The sequence below is a fragment of the Rhea pennata genome, chromosome 8, assembly GCF_028389875.1.
Source record: "Rhea pennata isolate bPtePen1 chromosome 8, bPtePen1.pri, whole genome shotgun sequence".
Taxonomy (NCBI): domain Eukaryota; kingdom Metazoa; phylum Chordata; class Aves; order Rheiformes; family Rheidae; genus Rhea; species Rhea pennata.
In genome coordinates, this window is record NC_084670.1 from 36,362,175 (window position 1) to 36,389,001 (window position 26,827).

Sequence of the window (26,827 nt, forward strand, 5' to 3'; positions counted from 1 at the left end):
AGGTTTTCCCTGGACGTTTGCCCGTTTCATGCTGGCTTGCCCACCTAGTTTCTTGGCAGCCCTGGAAAGCCACTGACAAGTCTCAATTTCAGATTACTGTCTCATCCGTCAGTTGCGCGCTGACTGAAACCCCAGGAGCTCTGGCTGGGATGCCTGGCTAAGTAAGGGTGCTTTGGGGTTCCTGGCCGAACTCAATTCAGTAACGATTAAAATAAAAAGTTTAGTTTCTTAACAAAAGTTGGGTTCCTCCCCTATTAAAATAGATTGAAATTGGAACAAACTCATATTTTACTGTCCTCACTGAAACACAATTCTTGTTCCTCATGTATTGGTACTTGAAGTCAACCTTATTTGATTTAAATATAAATCAAAATTATTCTGATGAACGTATCCAAGAAAACAATCCTTTGTAAGTAGTCCACACCACAGAAAGAGAAACGACAGAACGAAACACATCCCAGGCTAGAGCTTCGTCCAGAATGAAGTATTTAATTGTATAGAAATGCAGAAAATCCATAAGTAAAATGCATTAAAGATTCTTTCTTGTACACATTGTCTTCAAATAAGGTCATTTCTTATATCCACAGCTATTTTATTTTATACTTACACGAAGGAAAAAAATCATTATTATGACACGGTAATGTCATCACCCAAAATACTGTGGTGCCGTCTTGCGGCAGCCTTTTTGATAGCATTGAGGTTATATGAAATATATGCTTCAAAACAGCATTGAAACAGTTACATTTTGTTGTGATTAGAGTTTTGTGCTCTCTACATAACCTTCCAAATATGGCTAGTGTAATGGTCTTCTATTTATCTGTGTTTTATGGTTCCGTATTTAGAGTTCTCTCTATTTTAAATTATTAATATAAATTTCAAAAACATTTCAGTGGAAGCTGAACTTCAGTGTCTCAACACCATTAGAAAAATCAGTGTATGTTTGTAAGAACCGCAACTGTGTTGAGTCTTATTTCCCACTACTTCAATCACTACATCTGCAGGTTACATTTTAAACTGAAGCATCTGCTGATCTTTTGCGTATTTTAAATTTCAGCTCTTCTCTTCGGCCGCTGATATATTGATTGATAACAGGCATATCCCATCTTAACTCTTGTCTTTCTAAACTAAAAGGACAAAGTTTGTCTGCATCATAGATTGGTGAAAGCAAGACTATGCTAGGAGTCACTCTCAGCACATGTGCTGGAGTTTTGCAAACCGGAGTCTAGATGATTAGTATTGCACAGTGCATTTCAGGCAAAACATTGCTAAGGTCCTGTGTTAATGCACGTGCTTGCTTTTCCACCGGTACAACAGGGGCTCATAGTCCCCACCATAATCCACTACTGCTCTCCAAAGGTTCTTCTGCTCTTTTATTCTAGCACATAAAATTCCAGTTTTAAAGCAATGAAGTTTGTCTGAGAATAGGTACAGTCCTTTAGAATACCTTCTAGGATCACACATTTCACGTATTGGGCTTGTTCCAGATTATTTTTATTTTCCTTAGACTAGCTGATTTTACATTACTCAGTATTCACACAGAGCTAGTCTCCCAGCAACAAGTTATTTGTCTACATTTCCGTCAAAAGAGGACTATTTTGACTGTACAATGTATTGCGTATACACAGTGATGTTCTAGAGTTCCCATTTATCACTTTGAAGGTAGGACACACCTTTACGAATATAAATGTTACCAACCCCTTTTAATAAATTAGACTTTGTAAGTAATAGGAGATACACTGGTGAAAGTTGGACATACACACACACACATACATATATACATGTTATATATATAAACAGAATCGCGGCAGCACAGAATGGTTGCGGTTGGAAGGGACCTCTGGAGATCAGCTAGTCCAACCCCCCTGCTCAAGCAGGGTCACACCAGGCACGTTGCCCTGCACCCCATCCAGACAGCTTCAAGGGTAGAGACTACGCAACGTCTCTGGGCAATCTGCTCCAGTGTGCTGATGCCCTCACACTAAACAAGTCTTTCCTTATGTTCAGATGGAGCCAAAGCTCTCGTGACTGAATCAGGCCCAGAGAAGCAGGCAGCATACAACTAAAACAAAACATCACGGAGCTGGAGTCAGTCTTCAGAAGCTCACACTAGTTGGCACCAAGGAACGTTCCAATTTCCTTCTTCATTTCCTAAAAAGGAAAGAATACAGGGCAACTAGGTGTGCTGAAACCATCACAATGTCTTTTTAGCCCCTCTGGCTTTAGAGGCACCCCCACGTGTCCCAAGCAGAGGAAGAGAGGGAGCCTGGATCAGCAGTGCTTGCAAAAAGTGTGCTGAGGAGAGACATCCTCTTTGTCAGGTGTGCGAGACGGGATGGAGACGAGCAGGGCTTAGGAGAAGGGACCTCCTCTTCTCAAGGCAAACTGCAGAGGCACAACCAATTTTGCCTCCTGGCTCTTGAACGTGAAGCCGGAATTTCTGGCCTATCTAGCACCAGCCGAGGCAGAAATCTCCCTTTGTGCGCAATTCAAGACGCTCGCACGTGCTAGTCTAGAAGAGTTATGGTGGCGGCACTAAAGAAAAATCTCTTCCCAGCTCCTTACCATGCTTGCCTGCCGGCAAGGGGAGGAAGGGGTAGTGACAAACGGAGACCAGGGCCCTTCTTTCACAGCCCCCTCCCCAAGGAGAGGCCCGACAGAAAAGCTGTTCACAGACTCCAGGGTGAACTGCTTTGAAAGGGCTGTGTGCGTGCAATCCCTTGTCTTCCGGCTCGGTCTTAGCCCTGCTGAAACTGCCAACAGCCATGCCAAACGCAACAACGGCTTTGCAGCATGCACCGAGTTCTCCCAGGCAGAGATGAACCACTCCGATATTACACGGACTACTATGCGGTAAAGAGACGAAGATTGAGATGAAGACACGATACCCACACTGTACCCGTGCAGGAGCGGTGTAACAGCGATCGGAAGTGCCGTGAGAAATACTACCTCTATTAACTGAGTCTTGTCGTCGTCTTGTCGATGCCGGTAAATACACTGGCTGAGCATAACATGTAGTTTTTCCCGGTGAAAGATGCTGAACTTCTTTGTTATCCCAGCAGCAGCACTCAGCAGTTGCTGAAGGAGGAAGGGAGACAAGACAAGTGCAAGAGCGCATGAGCTCTTTCAAACAGGCTCTGGGTGTCGTCAGTAACTAAACCAGGACAGTCTAACACAACTCGCATCCTGCTTTCTTTTTCTGCAAAATACAATACGAGTGAAACTTCAAGAACAAAACTACAGATTGCACTGGATTTTGGGGGGAAAGAAATGGGTGAATTGGTCCTACCTCCGAGGGAAAAAGCAAGCCTTAGGCTGTGTTACAAGCCTAGCATTGTGTTACTTCCCAGTCTATCCCATGAACGATCCTAACGGCAAAGCAACTTCTTCCAGAACAGCAGCAACTGCTGTGGCCCAGTGCACAGTAAGGGGTAGAGGCTGCCGCAGCAAAGTCACGACTGCATTTGATTAGATCGTACTGCTGCAGTACGAGGCACTGTTTGGGAGAGAGGCCACAGGTCTCCTGGAAGTGCTGCGGACAGCTGCAAACAGGAGCCTCCCCAGCTCCTTCTCTTGACCCAGGAGCTGCCTACATGTGTACAGCCGTGCTGGCAGAACAGCTCAAGTGTCTGAAGCAGATCAGGAAGCAAAGGCAGAGCGGTCAGCTCCAACCTACCCTTAAATAGATGTGAGTCTCATTCTCCTCGCTGGATGGGAATCTCCTCCTCTTCTCTGCTAGGCTGACTGACGGTGATGCGTTGCTTCTGCGTTTTCTGCTTGATACAGCTGCACAGGGACATCAGAAAGCGCAAACCAAAACATTACCGATGCAGTCCTTCCTTCAATTCTAGCATCGTCACCTGACGTGGAGTACCAGGAGAGGGACCAAGGGCACTGAAGTAGCCCTGTGCTGTCCCACTACATAGGCACCTTGAGAAAGAAGGGGGAGCAAGGGAAGGGGGTCATTTGGCCTTTTGATTTTAAAAGAAGAGGAACGGATTACAGAATGTCATTCACAGAATAGTCAGCTGCAGGATTTTATGCACAGCTCAGACTTCAGGCAGAACGCTTTACCACAAAGGAAGCTTATCTCAGCAGGACAGGTTGCTTACTGTCTTACTGCAGGAACTAATGTAGAGGAGAAGCTGAAGAGCCACTGCACGCAAGCTCTTCTTCAACGGTGGGAAGAGTTAAAGAGGCAGTCTTAAGGGAATACTTGCTGGAGAAGGGGAAATGCTCCTTAAGCACTTACTGCTCGTATGCTTGCAGATTCAGTTCACTTGCTTTACAACCAACCTTGTGCTTATGCCTTCCAGGATAAGACACCAATGTTGGCATTCACTGAACATTGCCCAAAACTCATGGATGAAACCAGTGACGGAATTCCCAGTCCTGCCAGCAGGATAAGGAGCTGTCACACAATGTCATACCCTGGGCCTTAGCGGGGAGAAAGCCCAGCCCCTTGATCCCTGCTGTCCTTCTCATGGGAAAAGCAGAGGGCAGGGAAGAAACAATGGTCTTGTCTTCAGATAGCTGTTACTCTTGCTCCCCTCTTTTTGCCACTTGAGTTGGCAGGTCTAATCCTTTGAACTGGAAATCACAGGGCGAGACACTGCTCTCTGTCTGGGCACAGGGGAGGCAGGTCGGAAGGAAAGGAAGAGGAAAAGGAAGCAAAAGCATCATGGGAAAGAGGGAGTTTGCAGTGAGAACAGGGAGGGTAGCAATGGCATTAGCAGCTTATGCAGGAAAGGCAAAAAAAAAATGCCACTTGCCACTTGGGAAGGGTGTATGGGAAGGTAGAGGCCCTGCTGGCAATGTCTCCTCTGCTTGCTCCTCAAACTGTTTCATTTGCTCCTCTGCTGGCAGTCGAGGCTCCGGTGGAGATGCTGCAGGCTGTACGCCGTGTTCCTGACAAGCTGCAGTCAGCCAGAAGGTGTTTTAGACAGCAGTACTCAAAGCACACTAAAGCATGCAAGCCTTCTAAAAGTTATTGCTCGACAATCTGTTGCCCAGACAAATGCCAAATGGCTGCTCCCATAACAGTAAGCAAAGCCCTCCTTGTAAACGCTCCTCACCTGCTTTCCTTTTGGAGGCAGCAGGTTGAGCAGCTTGATTTAAAAGCAAGTCCTCAAAGAACTTTCTGCCTTCTTCCTCGTCCGGCAACTGGACATGGAAAACTTCTCCATAAGCCTCAGAAAATAAATCTCGGACCTTAGGCGGGAGGAGGAAAGACATTGCAGATATAAGGCTACAGAAATTCAGGTTCACCTCCAAGAACATGAGTGCCTTTTCGGAATAGGCTGGCTAATGATTTGAGTACAAGAGAAGCTACAGCAAGTCAGCTACTTGGCCTTCAAGTAGGCCTAGATTTTTCATAGGCTTCCGTGGCATCCTAAAACATCATCTTTGAAGGACTCTTTGGCCTGCATGAAATAAGAATGATCATTTCTGTTGAGGCATGGAAAGTCTAAATTAATTGCCGCTGTTAACAGTGTAACAGCCGCCTTTGGAAACGGCAGGCTGTCGCAAGAAATCATTTTAGAAAGCATGTTTTTTACCCTTTACAATGCAAGCACTGCGTACGCTTGACTAAGCAGGTCAATAACTGTGTGGAAGTCACGGGGATTATTGTCCAGGAGGGAATTCAGGCATCTGTCTGAGAAGGCCATAGGGGTGGAGAAGGCTGGGTCAAAGGGAAGCTCTTGACTTCAAAAGTCTGGTAGACAAACATGTTCAGTAGTGATTACTGCCTAAGCAAATTTCCAAAGATTCAGGCAGGCTGCCCTGGTAACATCAGGATCCCTCTGCTCTGGGCAGCGCAGTAGCCAGGTGCTTACTGGAGAGGCAAGTTCCACCGAGACAGAAAAAAGCAGGAAAAGCAGCAATCGAAATACCTCTTGGGCGAGCTCTGCGTGACGTACATCTGACGTTGCAAGCAACAAAACTGGAGCATATGCTGGAATGTTCTCCAATAACGTTGTAAACGTAGCTCTCAGTGTGACGCCAGCAGCCTCCCACCATACGTGGATACGAGGCACATAAAGGATGCTTGGCGCTGTCCTCTGGGCTTCTCGGATCAACTAATGCAAATGGGAGTTTGCATAAGAATTCTGAACCACACAGAATAAGCTGCTAAGAAGCAACACCGTTATCAGTCAACACATGCTACAAAATACCAGTGCCTGATGGGAAAAGGTTGGAAGAAAGCCACAAGACTAGAAAGAGACCTGATTTCCAAGCTGCTTAGACGTAAGGTGACTCCTTACAGCCCAGTCCACGTGGCAGTGCATCTACCCCATGAACAGAGCGGCAAGCATCCTTTCTGGGCTTGAATACCTTTGGGCACCTGATCAGGTGACCAGCACTCAGGCAGTTGCTGTTCCAGGATGGAACGCACCAGCAGTATATCCGGGCACTAGTTAGGCACTGCGGCTCGGTGGCCACGGATGCCAGTGTCACGTAACCCAGAAGGAGATGTTGCCTTTCTGTGACTGATGAGCCCCCAGCCACGGAACACGTCTATTCTCCCTTGCACGGCTCTCAAGTGCTTCTACTAAGGGTTAACCTGTGAAAATACAGCGATGCCAAACAACAGAGTCGGCTCCCTGCCCAAGAGGCAAAAGGAATAGAACGGCACTCAGCCTGTATGTTGCATTCTACTCTCACCTTGAGCTAAACACAACTAACTCTAGCTCAGTTTCTCCAGGTAAACAAAAGACACAGGTGCACAAGTATAAAGCGTTCTGGGAGTCCTTGCCTTTACGACATAGACTGCAGTGCTACCGGCTCAGTATTAGCTGCATTTTGTAACTGTACCCAGCTAGAAGAGTACTCCTGTTAATGCAAGAGAGAAGAGATACCTGTGCACATCTTTCTTCAGGCGACGTGCTACTAACAAAGAGAGCCGGCAGGTCCAGCGTGTAAGCTGCAAACTCCTCCAGCGCGTGTATTACTGCAGGAGCCAGGTGAGAACTTTGCCCGCATCCGGGCTCTCCAGCTATTAAGAACCTTGGCCTGTAACACGTGGGCTGGCAGTAAGCATCTCTAGAACAACAAGAAGAAAGCAAGCACTCTGAAAACAAAGTAATCAGTAAAGACACAGCTGTTCAGTCCCTTCTCCTTTTTCCTTGCTTTTTGCTTTTTCCTCCTCAAATACTCTCCACACTACAGGAGGTGAGAAACTGCTCTGTGATCAGGAAGGACATGGAACTGCAAGACATTTTTTTAATTCAGTTATTCTCATTGAGGCACCCCTTCCCCCATGGGCTGTTAGTGATTCTTGCTTTATTCTTACGAAACACGCCTGTCAGAAGCATTTGGGTCTACCCCCCTCCCAGTTCCACAGCCGAGACCGCCGGCAAGGACGCAGCAAGCCAAAGAACTGCAATCCAAAGCACACAGACATTTACCTGTTCAAGTGAAGGAACGTTTCCTTTTGAGGACTGGCCGTTTGATGAAACAGCTCCTCTGCAAAACCTGAAGGTGACGCCTCATGACTATACATGCAGCCGTTTCCTAAGATAGGATTTGCACCGTCTGAAAGACAAGAGAGGTTTGTTAACTGTCCAGAAGAGCCCACACCTGCCTCCCTTGCACTCCTACAGCTTTGAAATGAGTGCTGAAAGCCAGGGTCTTGTCTTCCTTCATTGGGCGGGCACACACTGAACGCTAGACACCTAAAGCACCCAACAAGGTCACTTCTTTCTGGAGCCGGAGCCCACAGTAAGCGAGTGGCAACTAAGGGAACGGGGCGGCAGCAAACGCCCATTTGTCCGAGGACTGCAGAGCTGGCATATAGAGACCAGGGTGTCTTCTAAATGCAGCCTCTCAAAGGTCACTCGAGGAGGAGGTAGCAGAAGGTGGACAACTCAGGCGGCATGTTTCTGCCAACCCCCTCGCCTCTCCACCGGCCTTTCCTCAGTGCTTTTCTGCCTCTCTTTTACCCAGAGGAAAGAATCTAGCAGCTCTCCTTAGTTCCACTAGTTCATAGTAGCGGTAGGACAGCCTCAAGCAATCAGCATAGAACCAGTCAGCGACCTCCATTGATCAAAGCATGGAGCGCTTCAGAAGCCGCAGTACAAGCTAGGCAGCACTCTGTTCCAGATATTCCTGAGGTAAAGGCATGCATAGGCAAACGAGAAGTTTCTACCGTTTGAGACCAATCCCACCATGACTGAAAGATTGGTTTCTGCTGCCTGCACCAGCTGGAAGTGTTTGCTTTGGCAGAATTTGAAGGCAGTGATGTTACTGTTCTACCTGGCTGCTGGTCCTTCTTTAGTGCAAGCGCTGCCTGGGGAAACACTCTCTGTAACGCTTTTAGGAGTCTCTCCAGAGTCCTCTGAAGCAGTGGCTTACAAACGGCTGACAGCGGTTGCGCGGGCGAAGCCACAGCCCTCTGCGAAGCTGGTGCAATCTTCCGCAGAGCCTCCGCAAAATCTCTTGCTGCTACTTCAATGGCAGCGATGTCTATCTGCAGCTTCTGTCGACTCGTGTATCCGTGGGTAGTGTCGGCGCAAAGCACAGAGGGCAGCTTCAGCACAGAGAGACTGAATGTCGGCTCCACAGTATCCTAATGAGCAAGACAAGAATGCAGTGTCATGTCAGTCTCAGGCAGCACAAAGAAGTCAGGGACATGGCTGCCAAAGGGCAGCTTGTCAAGTCTCTGTCTGCGGCCCAAACAGGAACTGTTCAGCGGGTGATTTGAAAAGAGTTACCGCTCTGCAGAGCAGTTCCTTTATGGGGTTTGCAGCTGGATATCCTGTGCTTAGGAAGCCCCTGTGAGAGCAAACTTTTTGCTGCTGAGGAAGATGCCCCCCAAACCCTTTGGTGTTCTGAGAGACAAAACAAGGCAAGTGGACAGGAACCTGCCACCGTGGTAGCAACCAAGTCCTGCCAGCCGGCTCAGGGGCAAATTCTGTGGCAAGGCACAGGGGCTTGCTTACTGCCTGGTACAAGCTTGGACTCTTTCAGCATGCAGTCACGTGCAGGTGCTCAATGCATTTTTGATCTTACCAACACATTTTTCAGCCAGCTCCTCAAGAATTGCATCCAGCGGCTTAGAGCTCCAGGCTCTCGTGTGAATCTTGAGAATCTCTTTTCGAGCCTACATACAAAACGATGGCGTTTTGCTTTACGTTCGTCTCTCAGGGAAAAACAAACAAACAACCCCACAAACACTCTCCCGTTCATATAACTGCCAGTTTTACACTGCTAGAAAGGCAGGAACTTTAGAGTTCTCTTAACGCACTGCCTGCTCTCCCAAGTTCAGTGATTCTCAGTTTGCCACATTCAGCTCTTTGTGAGGAGCAGGAAGCAAACGAAAGGCATTTCCGGCATCTATAAAGAGGCGAGTCTCCACAGGTATGAGACTGAATGCTCTTGGGGGAAAAAAGGTAGTCTAAAGCTTAGGTGGAAAGAGATTCCTCAGAGAAGATTCTCAAATCCTCAGAGAAGACCCTCTCCAATTCAGCAAAACTTCATGGTGACGGACTCATCAGTTAATCAAGTCTGCCGTTCTCACAGGTTGTTCTGCAAAGTAGTGCCAGCGCTCTCTTTCAAGTTGCTACAAGTCCTACCAAGAGGAACGAAAACTGTGGCTCAAAGCGCTAGCCCAGAAAATGTCAGGCTTTGCCTGTGTTTCACCTCCGATCTTTGCCAGAGATGCACTCAAGTGTTCCCTGCTACAAGGACTAATCACAGGAGGGATTTTGAGATGACTTCTACAGGAGCGAATCATACGATAACTCTGTTTCATGCTACCCTCTCTGCTGCTCATGAGAGCAGACAAACACGTGGGCACCATTTCTTCCCTTCTTCCCTGCTCTGTGGTACTGCGTGGGTGCACGGTTGTCTTGCAAAGAAAGACTTGGCCACATTAGCAGGAGGGTGACTAAAAGGGGTCTTACCTCTTTATTGGGCAAGGCGAAAAGGAACTCTCTGTCAAAACGACCTGGCCTCCGCAAAGCAGGGTCTAGGGAGTCGAGTCTGTTGGTGGCTCCAATGACCACAATCTCTCCTCTGCTCTCTAAGCCATCCATAAGCGCCAGAAGCGTTGTGACAAGAGAACTAACAAAAGAACAAGGGTTGATTCACTGGTTTGGGAAGTGCTGCTCCATTCGGCATGACTTTCTCCAGTGGCCACTCCAAAGGATAAGCTCTTCTGGATGAGATGTTGGTTAGTGGAAGGACTCACGTCAAGACAAACAAACAGCACACAGGGTAACCAGAGACCTTGTGCTGACACCCAGCTTAGCACGTGCTTTTCAGCTCCGGTGTGTAAAATCACCTGAGGCTGAGCATCATGGTGCTCTAAGATTTCAGCATGAATTAGTGTGTCATGTAAAGGCACCAGGCTGGTCTTCTTTTTGCAGAAATCAAACAGATTGTGTGTAAATGCAGAAGAAAAGAAAGAGAAAAGAAGAAAGAAAAGTGCCATACCTATGAATTTGATCCTGGTGACTGGACCGCACAGGGGCAAGACCATCTATCTCATCAAAGAAAATAATTGAAGGCCGCATCTTGTAGGCCTGGAAGGAAAGTGCAGACACTGCAACTGTGGCCTAGGTAGAACACAGCACTACTCAAAGGGGACAGGCATGAAAAAACACTGTGGCTGCAAAGTCACCAGCCCTGGACTTTCAGAGCACCATCAGGGACCTCTGCTCTCTGAGACAAAGGGGTAAGTGGCACAAGTAACAGAAGCCAGCAGCCTGCGCCAAGCAGCTGTGACTGCTCCTGGGAACAGATGGCTCCAGGAATTTGCACAGCTGCTGGGCAACCAGAGAGCAGAGTCAGGCCTTCAGTAACTCAATTACAGGCTCTGGAGGCAAGCTGCCAGTGCAATGATTCAATGACCATGTGCTGGGGTTTTTTTTTGTTTGTTTGTTTGTTTTTGTTTTTTGGGGGGTGGGGTGAGGGTGTTTTTTTTTTGTTTTGTGTGTGTGTCTGTGTAGTATGGCAGGGGAGCAGGAGGAGGAGGGAATCTTTGATCTAGTGAATTCTCCTGCTTATTGATACGTCTTTGCCAGCACACCTGCAAGATTCCAAGCCGCTGATCCAAAGCAGGATGACACTGAGAAAGGAAACACTAACATTCCCACTTCAGTGGGAGAAACCAACCAAATACGCAGAAGACCGAGTTCTCCAGGAAGACATCCAGCACAGAACTACTCCAGCACCGCTCTGACACAACAGAGTGCACATTTCCACCTTATCTGCTCAAATAATAAACGGAGCTGGCGCTCAGATTCTCCCACCCATTCACTCAGGCAGTCAGCGCCTTTCCTCATGAAGAAGGAAATTCTCCTGTCGCCTTGGCTGCATTCGTTAGCAAGTGCCCGAGCTACCAGGGTCTTTCCAGTCCCTGGTGGGCCATAGAATAGACAGCCTCTGTAACGAAAAATGAAAATATAAATAAATAAATAATGAAAAAGGAGAGAGTTGCATGGCTCTGACCAAAACACCAAAAAGTGCCTACTACAAGCCCCACCCCTAAAGCAAACAAGCCTTTCCTCCTAACTAAAACACTTCCAGTACTTCCAGGAGTAGCAGCAGGCAGAGCTCAAGTGGCAGAAAAGTCAAAACAGGTGCAAGCTCTCACAAGAGGCAAGACTTGACACTAACAGCCTTCTCTTAGCCATTAAATCAATGAACACTACCCCTCCTCCCAAAGAGAAGAACACATTCATGTTAAAAAGAACGCACCCCAACAGTAAGCTCTCTGTGAGTGATTGCATCTCACAGCACAGAACCAATATAACTATGTAAGAAGCAGACTATTTTTATTTTAGTCTAAGCATCACAGGCGCAGCAACGTTTCAGTTGGAAGTCCTAAGGCTTACAGGACTGATTCTCATTGTAAGAGAGCAGCCACCAAGCCTTTAACTATGGCAAGGCATTGCCTGCAGATGGAGTCTGCCTAATACAGTCCGGATTTGTTCCATTTTGAAGACATCACTTCTTAACACCCCTGCAAAATCTCAGCAGGGGTGACCACAACTTTTGAAGCACCCAGCTGTACGGACACCTCGGGTTCCTATTCTCCTGAGCACGGCGGCGTTAGCTTGTGCACTTCTAATGCGCCTTCCGTTACCTTGGGGGTCGCAGTTTGAATCTCTCAAAGAACTCCGGATAAAGTAACGGGAAAATGACCATCTCTTTCAAAGCTGAAATGTGGTCAGAGAGACCCCCCACGCCATCAAACCGCACCTGAAGAGAAATTCAACAGAACACAGTTCGTAGGTTAGAGAAAGCTGCCCCCGAGGAAAGGCTTCATCAGAAATTGTCATCTGCCAGCAGAAAGGAGATGCTGAGGACAGCTTTGAAGTTCCTTCAGAGAAAACTGTGACCCGAGGCAGCCATAGACAGCCCAGCACGCAAAGATTTCATCAGCCCTGGAAAAGTCCCCACCAAAGCCATAAGTGACAAATACTTACTGAGCCATCTATTTGCACTGGAGCGACTGGATCAGCCACATCTGTTCCAGTTTTCTTTGGATCCTTGCCATTTCTCTCAAATCCCTTTCCCCCAGAGTTCTGGGGAAGACACCTGGTGTGAATGAAGGAGAAAGGGAAAGGCGCCTTCTGAATGAACATGCAGCTGGAGGGATTCCGGTTTCTTTCATGTTGGCAAGGGAGGGCAGGAGCACTTACAAACTTGCATAAACTTCCCAGAAAGTAAAATAGTCATGGGAATTGATTTGTCTTCAATAGCCAAGAGTAAAGAAAGACGGGTGGGCCTGTGTGGCATTAGACTAGCTGAGTGATCATTTTTACATCCCTAAGTGCTCAGACCCAGCAATAGCCGTCATTCTCCGTGCTCTAGCTGCTCACAGAATCCAAAGAGCCTTTGTCAGCAATAGGGCCATGAACACTTGGTTGGGAAGCTTCCTTGTTTCGGAACGCTTCCAGGCAGAACTAGTGATCTCAGTTCCAAGAGGAAAGACGTGTCAGGAGTTGAGTGACTGAAAAACCCCCACCACAGTGCTTCTAACAAGTCTGATTTATTTTCATATGGCTTGCCAGAGCAGTGCAAAGTCACCATAGTCTAGGAGTGCCCCCCTTATGCCCCCTGCTTTCCTCTGCACTTAATGTTCAAAGCTGCTGCCCAAAGCAGCCGCACAAGGAATGGCCAGCATGAGTGGCCAGCACACCTGCCTTTGCTTCCCGTAGACTTCTGCCCCCTGCCATAGGCAGACCACGCAGCGTCACGCAGAGCTTGGAAAGCAAATGCAGAGCTTTCAGCAGGCTGGACCGCCTGCGTCAAGCAGCCTGCCGACGGAAAAGACTATCTAGACATAAGTTCTCAGTCTTCTTTAAAATCAGCGCAGACTACACAACGGGTAGCATTCAAAACTGGATACAAATACAGACGATTTAATGCCCTACGGACCATGGGAATACGGAGCGTCATAGCCAGCGCTGTCTTTACAATCACAATTGCTCCCAACATCTTCATTTACACTAAGCAGAACACAGCTGTGTGGAATTTCCCATAGGAACAAGAACTCACCTCCACTTGTATGTTGAATGAAATGAAGCTACTTTGAATCGTGTCCCAGAAGCAACTAAAAATACATGAACATTTATCCACAGACTCTCCCTCTAACTAAATTACCTACATGCGTCAAGAAAATCATTTCTGTACTTCACAATGAAATCGTCTAGTGACGGTTTCTGGAAGGGGATTCTGGCTTCAAGTGCAGAACACAAGGGTTACATGCTCTAGGTGACCTGCTGAGCGGGGAGGTTGGACTAGATGATCTCTGGAGGGCCCTTCCAACATTACTGATTCTGTGATTCTATGATTTCAGCTGCAGAATCTCAGCCACTCCCTCCAGAATCGTCTCATCACTGGCCCCCAAAGCATGCCTTCCTGAAAACTGCTGGCTAGTGGAAGTCTCTCTAAGGCTGAGGATCACCTCTCCCAAAGAAAAGAATCTTGCCGCCTCTACACTGAGGTCGGGCTGGCACGGTTACAAGGGTTACGGTTGTTCCATTACTCGGTGCTGGGAGTGACACCACTGCCGATAAACAAGAGCTGTCACTAGCTGTACGCCCACCAACCTGTTTGGTCTTTTGCCGACAGGGCTTTGTGACCGAGCACATGTAGATGTAGCTCCTTGTGTGGGAGAAGAAGACGGCCCTGAACAAAATGTCTTAGCTTCTCCCAACTCCGCTGAAAGCAAAACATTTACAAGAATATTGCACATCACATGCTTTTCAGGTACAGCTGGTTCGTCAACAAGGCAGGAAGTGGGATGGGTTTCACCATCTTGAACTCCAGACCAGAGGAAAGTTCTCAGTGTTTTTTACCAAGGCACAGGGCAAGTGAATTAAATGCACACCTGCTTCTGAAGGAGAACTGAAAGTCAGAACAGAGCACAAAAAGCAAGCGGGCTCTGCTACTATGCTTTTGAGGACACACAGGTCATTTGTTTTACTTCTGCGTGGACATCTTTCTTTTAAACTTGGGAAGTTCAGCTACAGAAAGAGCAAAGCTTATTCTGTGAAACCTTGATAAGAGCAGAGCAGTGAAACCCCAAGAAGGTACTGCAAGCTGTAAACAATAAGTAGAGGAAGAAACTGAGTTCTAACTAGGCATCTACGAAAAACCGTGGGGGTTTTTACTTGCAGAATGAAGGCAAGGAATTGAAATAACCGTGGTGCGCAGGTGTATAGATTTTTGTTCACAAAATTATGCCCCACCTATACACAAGAAACTGGCCCTTCAGAGAGGCTCTGTGAATATCGCACTTTGCAGTGCAGCTTGATCCTGCACCACGGTTTTGCTTGGGTGAAGGTTATGCTGCTTCCAAGTATCCTCGCCACTTTCGCCTTCTGGGTGTTCACCCCCTTTGGACAACCCTGTACTTCCAGAACCTAGATAACATTTCTTATTTGTGTGCACACATCTACACTGTCATTCAAGAACTGATATCCCCCTTAAATGCAGAAAATCAGCCCTGCAGAGACACTGTGCCTATAACCTACATTCCAGTGGCTCTCGAGAGCATATGACGGTTTGCCTTGGTCGAAGGCTATACTGCTTCGGAGGGTCTTTGCAAACTGCCTCCTTTTGGTTTTCATTTTCTTCTGATGACCCTGCAATTACAGTACCTAAGATATCATTCCTGGTGCCTATACGGTATCCTTCAAGAACTTCTGTCCCCTCTATGCACAAGAAATCAGCCCTGCAGAGAAACTGTGCCCATAACCTACATTCCAGTGGCTCTCGATAGCATATGCCAGTTTGCCTTGGTCGAAGGCTACGCTGCTTCGGAGGTTCTTTGCCATCTGCCTCTTCTTGATTTTCGTCTTCTTCTGTTGACCCTGTAATTACAGTACCTAAGATATCATTCCTGGTGCCTATACAGTTTCCTTCAAGAACTTCTGTCCCCTATACACAAGAAATCAGCCCTGCAGAGAAACTGTGCCCATAACCTACATTCCAGTGGCTCTCGATAGCATATGGCAGTTTGCCTTGGTCGAAGGCTATACTGCTTTGGAGGGTCTTTGCCATCTGCCGCCTTTCGGTTTTCATCTTCTTCTGTTGACCCTGTAATTACAATATCTAAGATATCATTCCTGGTGCCTGTACAGTTTCCTTCAAGAACTTCTGTCCCCCCTATACACAAGAAATCAACCCTGCAGAGAAACTGCACATATAACCTACTGAGAGCATACAAGATCCTTCCTTTCTCTCAGCCTATAGCCCCTGCACGTATCTTTGCCTTCTTCATCTTCTTGCTCTTCACCTTCTTCTGATGAGCTGGTTAGAGCAGAACCTTTACAACGTCGCCAACACTGAACTCTTCAAACACTGCTGCAAGTTGTATTACTCCCAAAAGGTACCACACAGATAGCGATGGGTTTTATTGTTACCAGCATGGGTATGACACGCAAGATGTGAAACGCTGCCAAAGCTCCAGAGCCATTTGTGCATGACACATTCCAGAAACTCGGAATCAGCAGAGAGGAGCGTGCGTATAGGTCATGGGCAAAGGTCTGGCCTTGGTGGAATTGCTGGGTGACTTGCCACCAGCCTCCATGAGCGTAACAAGGGGCCACATTCTGCTGTCACCTTGCTTAGCAACGAGGCAGCTACCATGAGAAGAGCTATTTCAGAAAGTTCCCTCTCAGTATTGCAAGGTAGTGCTTCCGGGACATTTTTGGAATGTCCTGACAGCAGCAAGACTTCATCTGCTTCTGTGGTTTCAGATCTTGCCTCTGCCATAGCTCTGCCACGGGCAATAACAGGGAAGTTCCCCAACGAGAAAAAAAGGAGTCTGATGCCTACAGAGAAAGTTTATGCCAGGAGCTTCTGTTTAGGAACTGGAAATTCTTCTGTGAAAGATGGTCGGAATGCCAAACATGGAGCATCCCTACCTAGCAAGCTCTTACTAATACCCTCTCACATTAATAGCTGGATGCCAGGTAAGGAATGGACGTGGCCTCTTCAATGGCCAGCTTACCCACTCCGAGTAATTTCATTCTATTCCTTGGCTAGCATTGCCTTTTCCTTGTCTGAACCAAAACAGTAGTTCTGCTTTCTGAATGACGGAGATAAAAATTACATGGGGCACACAGGCAGAGCACAAGGAAAACAGGGAAAGGAGTCTGGGGTCTCTACCAGCCCCCCTCCCTCACCCTCTAGCACTCTCCTCTTTCATCAGAGATGGAGGAATGTCTTGCCCTTAGAATCCCAGAGTTTTCACTTTGCCCATGAAAGAATTGCCTCATACTCTCACCTCCCAGTCAACGCACGCTTTTCAGCAGCTTTCTACAAGCAACTGCCTTCTCCTGAAAACCTTCAAGTGTCCTCTGGCTCATCCAATGCAGAGTTACTAAGGCCCTTCATGACTTATCCTCGTTCCTCATCCCATTTCCCACTGCATACGACAGCCCCCGATTCCAAACGGGCCCTCACAACAGCTTCCATCAGCTACCTGCGCAACACACAAACGCAGAAGCGCTACATTCGGCCGATCTCTGTACTCGGCAGGAGCTTTTCCTACACATCCAGTGGTCTACCTTGCTTCCTGAAAATTCCCGTGATGCTGCTCAAAAGCCATGAACCCTGATGAACAGGTTAGTGCTGACATCATCCCTGCTTACCACTCGGAGTCAGACTCTCCCTTTCTTTGCGTTCCCCGCCTGTCTAGAGCCAGCTGCTGACTTCTGCCCTGCCTTAGCTCGTAAGCATTTGGGGAAAGGACCCGTTCTCTTTGCTGACCATCTGCACAGAGTTCACAAGGGCAGGGAGGCCCATGTGGAGGCCATGCCTATGGCTTGCAAGCTCTGCAGCAATAGGGAATTATGAAGAGCAGAACAAGAGGCAGTAGTTCAGCTCGTTTCCCTTTTAGGTGAGGCTCTGGGCTGCAACACGGGGGAGAAAACGGAAAGCCAGAACTAACCGACAATTTCTGCCTCGGGTTCTTGAGTTTCTTCCTGTTGCTTTCCTTGGCAGTACGTATCCAGATTTTCCTGATCAAAAGGAACAAGAACAATCAGTCCCAATTATGCTGCAGCTTGGTGCCTACCTAGTAACTTCATCCAAATGAGGCATATACACAAAAGAGTAGAGTCAGATACAGTTCTTCTACTTCACAAATAGCAAGGAAGGATCCGTGGAGTACAACCACCGAGTGTTCCTTAGTTTCACAGGAGGTGCGGACTGTGTCAGCTTGCCCTTTTGCAGGCAAAAACATACCAGAAAGTGGGATGAGAAACGGAAAGTCTTTCAACAGAAGAACTGTAAATGTGTATTTAGTTCGGGGCTCCCTTGCCTCTCCGTGTTCAGTATTATTCATGGCCCAGGAAATGTTGAGATGTTTCTCAAATGTTTTTGTTTCTCAAAAAATGAAATGCCTAGCGGGCAACGGGAGACCAGAAGAATTCCGTTTAGCAAATCAAAGCTGAGGGAGAGGAAACACGGTTGCTGGCTCTAATCCTAACAGAAGTTACTGTAGTGGCAGAGGACCACAGGCTAAGCTCACGGGCAATGCTGGCCCAGGAACAGACACACCTGAAGTAGCCAACAGGAAAGTTATCATTAGAGAGCAATAATGCAAGTTCTTTTAGACAGCAGTAGGCTTTGGAAGAAGTTATTTCAGCTAAGTTAAAACTGCCACGGCATCATTTTGCTGAGTGAAATACGTTACTTACACAGAAAGGGTAAGATAAGTGCAGCTGTACTCCTTCTGCAATGGGAGAAGCCTGGAAGCATGTCGAGTCCATCATCTTCTCCATGCACACAGAACAGCAAAGGGAAGCAGGCACGAGAAAGTGTTTGAAACAATACATATAATGCATATAATGTATGCAGCATGACATTCTAGTACAAAATGATGGAGTCAAATGGACACTTAGCCTCGGAACGTCACCAAACCACCTCTTGCTCTGTCTCGCGACCTCCCCTCGCCTTCTCCTGCTCAGGGCACAGCAGCCCCTCCAGAGCAGAGCGGTGGCGAGAGCAGCCCCCAAGACCTGGGCTCAACTCAGGCTCGCTGGGAAATCTGGGGAGAGGCCAGAGGCGCCTGCAGAGAGGGGAGTCGTACCTGTGCCAGTGTCCTGTACCCTATCTCCGTGCAGGTCCCTTCAGTCCCTCCATAGCCTTGGTATCTCCTCTCTACTGGTTCTCCTGTGTCCTTTCTGTCCCTACATATACCCCTTCTCTCCCATCCCCTCTATCCTTCCATGCGCCTTCTCTCCCACCGTATCCTTTGTATCTCCTGTCCCCTACATCCTCCCATGTCCCTGCTGTCACTCCATCTCTTGTCTATCTTCAGTACACTCCATCCTCCCGTGTCCCTTCTGTCTTAACTCTTCCTCTGTGACCCCTCTTTTCCCCCTTCTCCTCCCTTGCCCCCAGCAAACTAGGGCTGCTCACTGGGCAGCTGCCCCCTCCTGGACGCCTGGGTCCCTGGGAGCAGTCCAGCTGCCCAGAGCTGACGGGGGAGTTTGGGGTGTCCCCACACCCTTTCCCCATTCCTCAGGACTGCAACCCTGTGGGGCCTTGCCCTACTGCCTGGACCTCCACACTGACACACACCCTGTCCTGGCCCCCGACCCCTGCCCAGTCCCCGACCCGGTCTGTAATCTGGGCCCGAATCTGGATACACTCCCAATCTCTGACCTGGATTTGGACTCTGGACCAGTCCTCGACCTGGCCCCCAACCCAGACCAGGACCCCAGACCGGTCCCCGACCCAGACCTGGTTTCCAGACCAGTCCCTTACTCAGCTCCCAACCTGGACCCAGACTCTACACCAGTCCCCAGCCCGGACCCTTACCTTGGACCGTTCCACGACCTGCCTCGTGCCCGATCCAGACCCGGTTCCATACCCTCACTCGGCCCCCAACCTGGCCCTTGATCCAAACCCTGATCACAGCCCCATCCCCGACCTGGTCACAGTCCTGTATCCCCACCTGGACCCCAACTGAAATCTCCGTCTGCAATCTCCGAGCAGGACCCGGCCCCAGCCCCGGCCCGGCCCGGCCCCAGCCCCAGCCCAAGGCCCGGCCCCGGCCCCATCCCCAGCCCCAGCCGCTGCCGCCGGCCCCGGTCCAGGCCCCATCCCCGGCCCCATCCCTAGCCCCAGCCCCAGCCCAAGGCCCGACCCCAGCCCAGGGTGCCGGCCCCGACTCCGGCCCCCGGCCGCTGCTGCCGACCCCGGCCCCGGCCCCACCCCGGCCCCAGCCGCTGCCGCCAGCGCCCTCCCGCTACCGACCCGGGACCCCGCTGCCGGCCCCAGCCCAAGCCCCTCGCCGAGCCCCGCGAGCAGCCGCGAGCAGCCCCTGCCCGTGGCAGGCGCCGCCCGGACACCTCCGCTCCTCCCAGGCCGCGCTGCCTCGGTGCCCGGCGCCCTCCGACGGCTCCGTGTCCGTCGCCTGCCGCTCTTGCCACCTGCTTCCCCCGACGACAGGCCTCCTCCTCGCTCGCCGGCTCCCTCGGACGACGCCGGTAGGGACACAGCTGCCTCGGACGACGCTGCCGTTACAGACACAGCTGCGTGCTCTGAAAACACCGTTACGGACACAGCTGCCTGCTCGAAACCGCCGTAACGGACACAGCTGCCTGCTCGAAACCGCCGTTGCCACGACATCCGCGTTCTGCGACGCCGCCGTTGCCATGACATCCGCGTTCTGCGAGGCCGCCGTTGCCGGGACACCTGGGCCCCTCGGAGGCCTGGCCTCGGCCCCCTCCTGGGCAGCGCGGGCAGAGCACAGGGCACATCTCGACACACGCTGCCAAGCAGCTGCCGCTGCCGCTGCCGCTCCCGGGGCTGCAGCCCAAGGCAGACGGCAGGGCCGATGCTGTGGCGCGGGGCAGGGCAGATCCCACGGCAGGATCCCAAGGCAGATTCCGCGGCAGGGGCCAGGGCAGGATCCTGCAGCACATCCTGGCGCAGTAGCCCAGGCATCATCCCACTGCAGTTCCCAGAGCACATCCCAGGGCAGGGTCCTGGGGCAGATGCCCAGGGCAGCATCCTGCTGCATGTCCCAGAGCACATCCCAGGGCACGATCCCGCTGCAGTTCCCAGGGCACATCCCAGGGCACGATCCCGCTGTAGCAGCCTGGGGCAGGTTCCCACAGCTCCTCCTGCTGGAGTGACTCCCACGGCCCCATACCTGAGGAAGCGTACGCTCCCCCGCCTGGAAACATGGGCCCCTTCCTTGCTCCCTCCTGTGCAAAGCGCTGCACACAGCGCTGCCTCTCTTAGCTGCACTCGCCCAGGGACCCCGGCCTCCGGGGCCCCTTAACTGCAGGCACCCAGGCACCCAGACCACACTCCCCCCACGGATCCAGGCATCCGCTGCCCCCAGGGAACCAGGTGTCTGGGGAGCCCGCGTCAGAGGCCAGTACCCTCTCACCAGGTTTGTTTAGATAGTCCACACACGGAGAGTGCAACGCTTAATAGCAAAATGTGCAATCGCAACATTTACTTCTCTGAAGAGGTCTGATGTTACATGGGGTTCTTGATTCAGCAAAGTGAGGCAGCAATATACGGAGACCACACTACAAAACCTGGGGCTATGTGCGGTGTAAATGAGTGCATAGGGTGCTGGGACCCACAGGCTGGGAAGTCACAATCTCCTCTTTTCAAACAGTTAATGCTGCCCAATACTTCCGTTCCCAGCTCCGTACTGCTTTTTTCTTCAGCCGATCCTACAGAGGTCTTACTAGGACCCTGGCTCCAGGAACGCGTGCGCTCCAAAACCCCCGCCGTCCTCCAACAGCTCGCAATTCCGTGTTATCAGAAGGCGCCGGCTTATTTTGTAGCTCTGTTAATACAGATTCTGGCGCAGACTCCCATCCTCCTAGCCATCAGCTACCTAAAAATAAAGGACCTCTTTGTGCATTTTTTGCCAGGCAACAGTGGCACTAGGTCTAAAACCTTGGGGTGGGCCATTAAAAGTGTATTGGATTCTACCCCAAGTCGAAGCAAAATTGCGGTTGTCCTGCTCTTGTATTGCGATTAGAAAGAGCATAGCTTTTCTATCTAACACGCCCATCCACGGAAAAACACGTTCATTTACTGTACTAGCTAGCTCTACTACATTAAGGAATGGTGGCTCTTAAAGGGCCACTTGCTTTAATTAAGGTCCTATAGTCAAGAGTCACGTGGCACGTCCCATCTGTCTATTTATCTATCTGTCTATCCATCCTTTCCTTAAACAGGCCATACTGGGCTGTTAGATGGTGAGTGTTTTTTTTTTTTTTTTTTTTTTTTTTTTTTTTTTTCCTGTAATACCCCATTGCTCTAATTGTTTGACTAATGTGCCACAGGTTTCATGGCAGGAGCAGGGAGCTTACACTGAGGAACCTTAACTGCTTTGCTGTTAGGCAGGAGCGGGGCTAGTTGTAGGAGATTCCTCGGCTTAATCGTGCGGAGATGATTTTTTCCTGCAGTTGGAGGACTCCTAGTTTCCTACTTCCCTAGCTCTCTATCCAAAACTGTCCTTTCAGGAACCCCATTCCCAGAAGATTCATTTTGCCCAGTAACAACCACGGTCCTGTGGTACAGCCACCAGACAATATTAATTTAGCCCCTACAACTGGGTAAGTGCTAAATGCACCATTACCACCTACAGCTGCAACTGATGGCTTCCTTGCAAGCACTTCCCCTTGGTAGGGACGCTCAGCTATGCCTGCAACCCGTCCTCCTGCGCCAGTCACAGGTTGGGCTACACCTAGCACTTACAAGCTGGGAAAGCTCCACTTTCTTCTGCTCCTTGTTCAGCATGCCCTCTCCCCGGGGACACAGGCGTTTGGGCCGTACTCCTCCCTCCCAGGGACCCAAGAGTTCAGGACCCTGCTCCCCAGGTCAGAGACCAATACCCTCCGACCAGCTTCTTTTGACAGTCCACACATGCAGGCCGTGATGCTTCCAAGCAAAATGTGTAACAGCAACGCTTACTTCTCGGAAGAGGTTTGATGTTACACAGGTTCTTGATGCAGCAGAGCGATACAGCAACCTGCGCTAACCACACTACAAGTGTAAGTTACCCTTAGCAAAATAGAGCAAGTGCAATATACAGTTCAGCCCCCATCCCTCTGTGATCCCTGTTACCGGTCTCTAGCACATGATCACCATCACAACGCTGGGCTTCCCCAGGCACTGGGAGGGAAGACGGGGGGGGGGGGGGTTGACTAAGGTGGGGGTCAGCCACCCTCCTCAGATGACCTCAGGGAGAAGCATTTACCACAGCTGATCCACTCAGGCAAGGGAGAGTCTGATGACCCTCCCTCTGCCAGACCAAAGGCTGCCCTTCGCTCCTGCTTTATGGGTCAGTCACACCCCACCCCTTGGCTCAGACCCACATTGACGGATTCCTGGGGTGGTGCACTGAGCTTAAGCCATTCCTCCTGAGAAGGACCAGCCCTCTTGCCTGCACACACTGTGGCAGGGAGAGCTGTGAAACCTGTAGTTGACAAGAGGTTGGTAGGTGATTAAACTTGAGTTTTTAAGGTAACAGGTCAATATCGAGCTCCCAACAAGTAACAAGACAGTGACTCTGAACAGTAGGAACACAGGATGCATCACTAGTTGCAGCACATTCGTGGCTTCTAGTGGCCAGCCTTTCAAGATGTCGTATCAATGTGGTTCAGGAGCCTGGGAACTTTGGCAACGGGAGGTGCTGCCTGGAGACTCTTAAAACCTCTGCTGTAAATTCTGGTCAGGAAATGGGAACTAGACCTGGTGTGAAAAAGGCGATGCCCTTAGCCAAGGTATTGGAAAACTGGAAGAAGATAACTGGGGTTGTAGGCTTGTCAAGGAAACGAGCAGTAACGTTATGTCAGGAAGATTGGCCAGCACTGATCTGTCTAGGAGGGCTTGCCCAGTGAAGGGGCTTTTAATCAAAAGAAATTGGCACTACTACAAAAGTATCCTGGAGGACAAAAAGCCTCAACAAATGGATTATTGGTATGCATGGGATAATTGGGCGTATGATCAGCATAAGGAAAACAGTTGAAGAAATTTGCCTAAGTCTCAGGTTGCGACTTCAGCATTAATTTTAAATCATCCAACCAATTCAACTAGTTTGCCCGTGGAATCCATTCCACCCTGCACCTCCTTCCTCTGCCTCTCCCATAACCCCTCCCATATTAGCTCCTGTTGCTCCCACTGGCAGCGATCCAATGGTTCCTAATGTTGTTCCTAATCCAGCTGCAATGCAACCAGGAGCAGATGGCGGGGGGGGGGGGGGGGGTGAGGGAGCAGGAGGAGGCTGATGCACCTCCCCCAGTACTGCACAGCTATACAAAACAACCCTGGGATAACAACCCTGGAATCCCAGAGACTTGGCTAGATGGCACAGTAAAATGCCAATGGTTAAGGGAGGATGCACAAAAATGTGCTCAGGGGTTTTCCAATATATGCACTGGGTATAACTCATCATGGGGAGATGTTCAAATTTTGTTAAAAGAGTTGTTTTGATCAGATGAGAAAGAAAAAATACTGGAAAAAGACACAGAACTGCCAAGGCAAACGGGAGGAAAGAGGGCCACGCGGCCGGCCAGCGACCCCACCTGGGACTACAAGAAGGCAGGGGAGAGGGCTGCCTGCCAAAGAACAATCAGAAATTTGGTGGAAGCTAATAGAGCTTACAGAGGAGGAGGAGGAGTGAATTGGTCTACGGCACAGCAACACAGGCAGAGGCCAAAGGAACAGCCCAGTGATTACTGGGGAAGACTGCAACAAGCCCTGTTAAAATACGGGGGAATGACACAACAGAACTTCAGTCATGAGTTAGCGTATCTGTAGACCAGGTGGCTTCTGATATAAGGGAGTACTTTACGGAATGTATGCCTGGATGGCAAGGGGAAACTCCACAGAAAGTTTTGAGTGTAGCTGTTCATACATACGATGGAAGAGAAGAGCGACAAACCACAGAACTAGCAAAAGAAAGGAGGCAAGAGAAGCAGCAAGAGACTACTCTGCTGGCAGCAGCGTTGTTGTCATTGCAATGATTATAAGGAAAAGGGACTGGAAGAAGGCTTCCTCCTTGAAGAGGATGAGGCAGAGGCCGGGGAGGATTCAATTACAGAGTCGAGGAAGCAGCGCGAAGACCAAGGGGAGACTGGGAGAAGAGATGTAACTGTTGTGGAGAGGCTGGGCATTGAAAAAGGGAATGTCACTTCAGCCTAGAGGATTTGGGAGAGAAATGGATACGAGAGATTTGAGACGAGAATTCAGGCACGGTGATCAGCACCACCAATGACTGGAGGCGTGGGACTTGGAAAACTCAGTGGAGGCTGAGGTCTATGGGATGTGGAACACTCAATTAGACCATAAAGGGCATGTAACTGGGAAAACAGGGAAACAGAAGGTCGAGTTTTTCATTGATACAGGGGCAACTTTGTCACTTCTAAACTTTGTTCTGCAGGGTGCTCTATTGTAAGATTAAATATTGATACAAGGGGTAACTGGAAAGGGGGAACAGGCCTTACGTAAACCATTACGACTGGCCACAGGTAAGAAGGGTGCATGGCGAAGATTTGTGATAGCAGAAGACTCACCGGCTTGTTTTCAAGGGAGACATCTTCTCCAGGCTCCAGATGTACAAAAGTGCATCTTTTGCCAAAGGGCGCTGATCTAATAATTGCGGCGGGGATGTACAGCTTCTGGCCATACGGGTCTGAACCAGAAACACCGAGAGCCCTACAAGACATACCCAAGGAACTATGGTATGGAGCAGGTCAGGGACAGAGGTGGGATTACTGAAATCAGCACAGCCAATAGGCAGAAAAGCAAAGCGGGGAGGGGAGCGCCCCCAGCAGTAAAACACTATCCCATCCCTCGCAGATGGATGCTTCTGCAGGTGTTCTAGTTAGATTCCCGGGGGCCAAACATCCGGTTTGGCCAGCCAGCACAAACTCACACACACACGCACAAACACTCTTCAGTAGCAAGCAGTTTATTAGTAGATACTTACAAACAGACCGACCTGATGGTAATCTTGAGAAGGACCACCTCAATGCTTGTCCCGATCGTCTGCATGGTGAGAGGGAGAGTCGGCAGGCACAATCTTTTCGGGCGTCCCCGAGGAGGCAACGTGGTCCTCTGTTGTGTAGCAGCCTCACCCTCCTTCGGAAAACTCCGGCATTTATGATTACTTGCGGTAGGCGGGAGTCCCGGCACCTGGGGCCAGCAAGTGCGGGGAGTCTAGCCCAACTCCGCCCCGGTTGCACAACGGGGCTATGATACTGCGCACGCGTGCAGACTTATTTCGGGGGCCACATTTGGCTTTGGGGGTCGCTATTTCACTACTCTTCAGCTTCTGACCTTCCTGTTGACTGCTTCTCATGGTGATTCTGTGGCTGGAAGCCACAGAATCTATATGTGACCAACCGCTGTTCTTTCTCACAGATTTCCATGACCTTGTTAGTTACTTGTTTGTATCCTGCTTAACACAGCAGTATTGTTCTAGGCACTAAAAAGTTACAGCACTAGACTATTCTCACCAAATAGCAGGTGGTACAGATACAAAAGTTGCAACACGGACCATTCCCATCAAGTATCACGTAGCACGGATACAGCAGGGAAGCAGAAAAAAGGGCATTCTAAAGCAAATTAATGAAAATATCTTGTTCAAGGAATTCTAAAAGCGTGTGAATCCCTGTACAACGTGTCAATTCTACCAGGAAGTAAAAACAGCTTAGACAAAGACGGGCCTGCAGACTTTTGGTTGGTACAGGATTGGAGAGCAATTAATCAGTGTGTTAGAGTTCCGCACCCAGTGGTAACCGACAGCTCTACTACACTTTTGCAAATACCACACTGGGCTGGATATCCTACTGTGATTGACTGGACTGCCGCATTATTTAGTGTTCCAATAGATGAAGAGAGCCCACCCTTACTTGCCTGTGCTTGGAAAAGACAGTAGTTAATGTGGACTTCCACAAGCATTTACTGGGTCTTCTACCATATTCACTTGAATATTGAAGGAAGATTGAAAAGATACTGAGTTACCTGGTGGATTAGCTTGAATACAATATGTGGATGGACTTACTGAAAGCAAGTAAAAACTATGATGATTGTTTAAAGGATACTATACATTTATGCACTGCATTAGCAACTAAAGGGCATCGCGCATCTCCATCTAAGCTCCACCTGTGTTGTACAGAGGTGAAGTATTTGGGATTCATTCAGAAGGAGCGGCAGTAAATAACTGATCCAGAAAGGGTAAGAGCCATCGCTGAATTTCCTTAACCAGTTACAAAAAAAACTGTTACGAGGATTTTAGAAGCAGACGGGTTTTGCCCACCATGGACACCAGGGTTAGGAGAGATGAGAAAATTTTAACTGCCACTTGACAGAGGCAATT

At 49.5% G+C, this 26,827-nt stretch overlaps 1 protein-coding gene across 1 annotated transcript; it reads right to left on the minus strand.

Annotated features, from left to right (window-relative positions):
* Nucleotides 1–2,106: 2,106 nt before the first annotated feature.
* On the minus strand, nucleotides 2,107–15,516 carry LOC134143729 (ATPase family AAA domain-containing protein 2-like). The gene is given in 18 exon segments (XM_062582021.1): nucleotides 2,107–2,148; nucleotides 2,947–3,075; nucleotides 3,674–3,783; nucleotides 4,770–4,913; nucleotides 5,073–5,208; nucleotides 5,892–6,077; nucleotides 6,858–7,041; nucleotides 7,407–7,533; nucleotides 8,254–8,492; nucleotides 8,494–8,566; nucleotides 9,010–9,100; nucleotides 9,903–10,062; nucleotides 10,435–10,527; nucleotides 11,215–11,385; nucleotides 12,089–12,204; nucleotides 12,432–12,530; nucleotides 15,216–15,326; nucleotides 15,442–15,516. Coding segments are annotated over 18 exon segments (2,286 nt in total).
* Nucleotides 15,517–26,827: the final 11,311 nt, after the last annotated feature.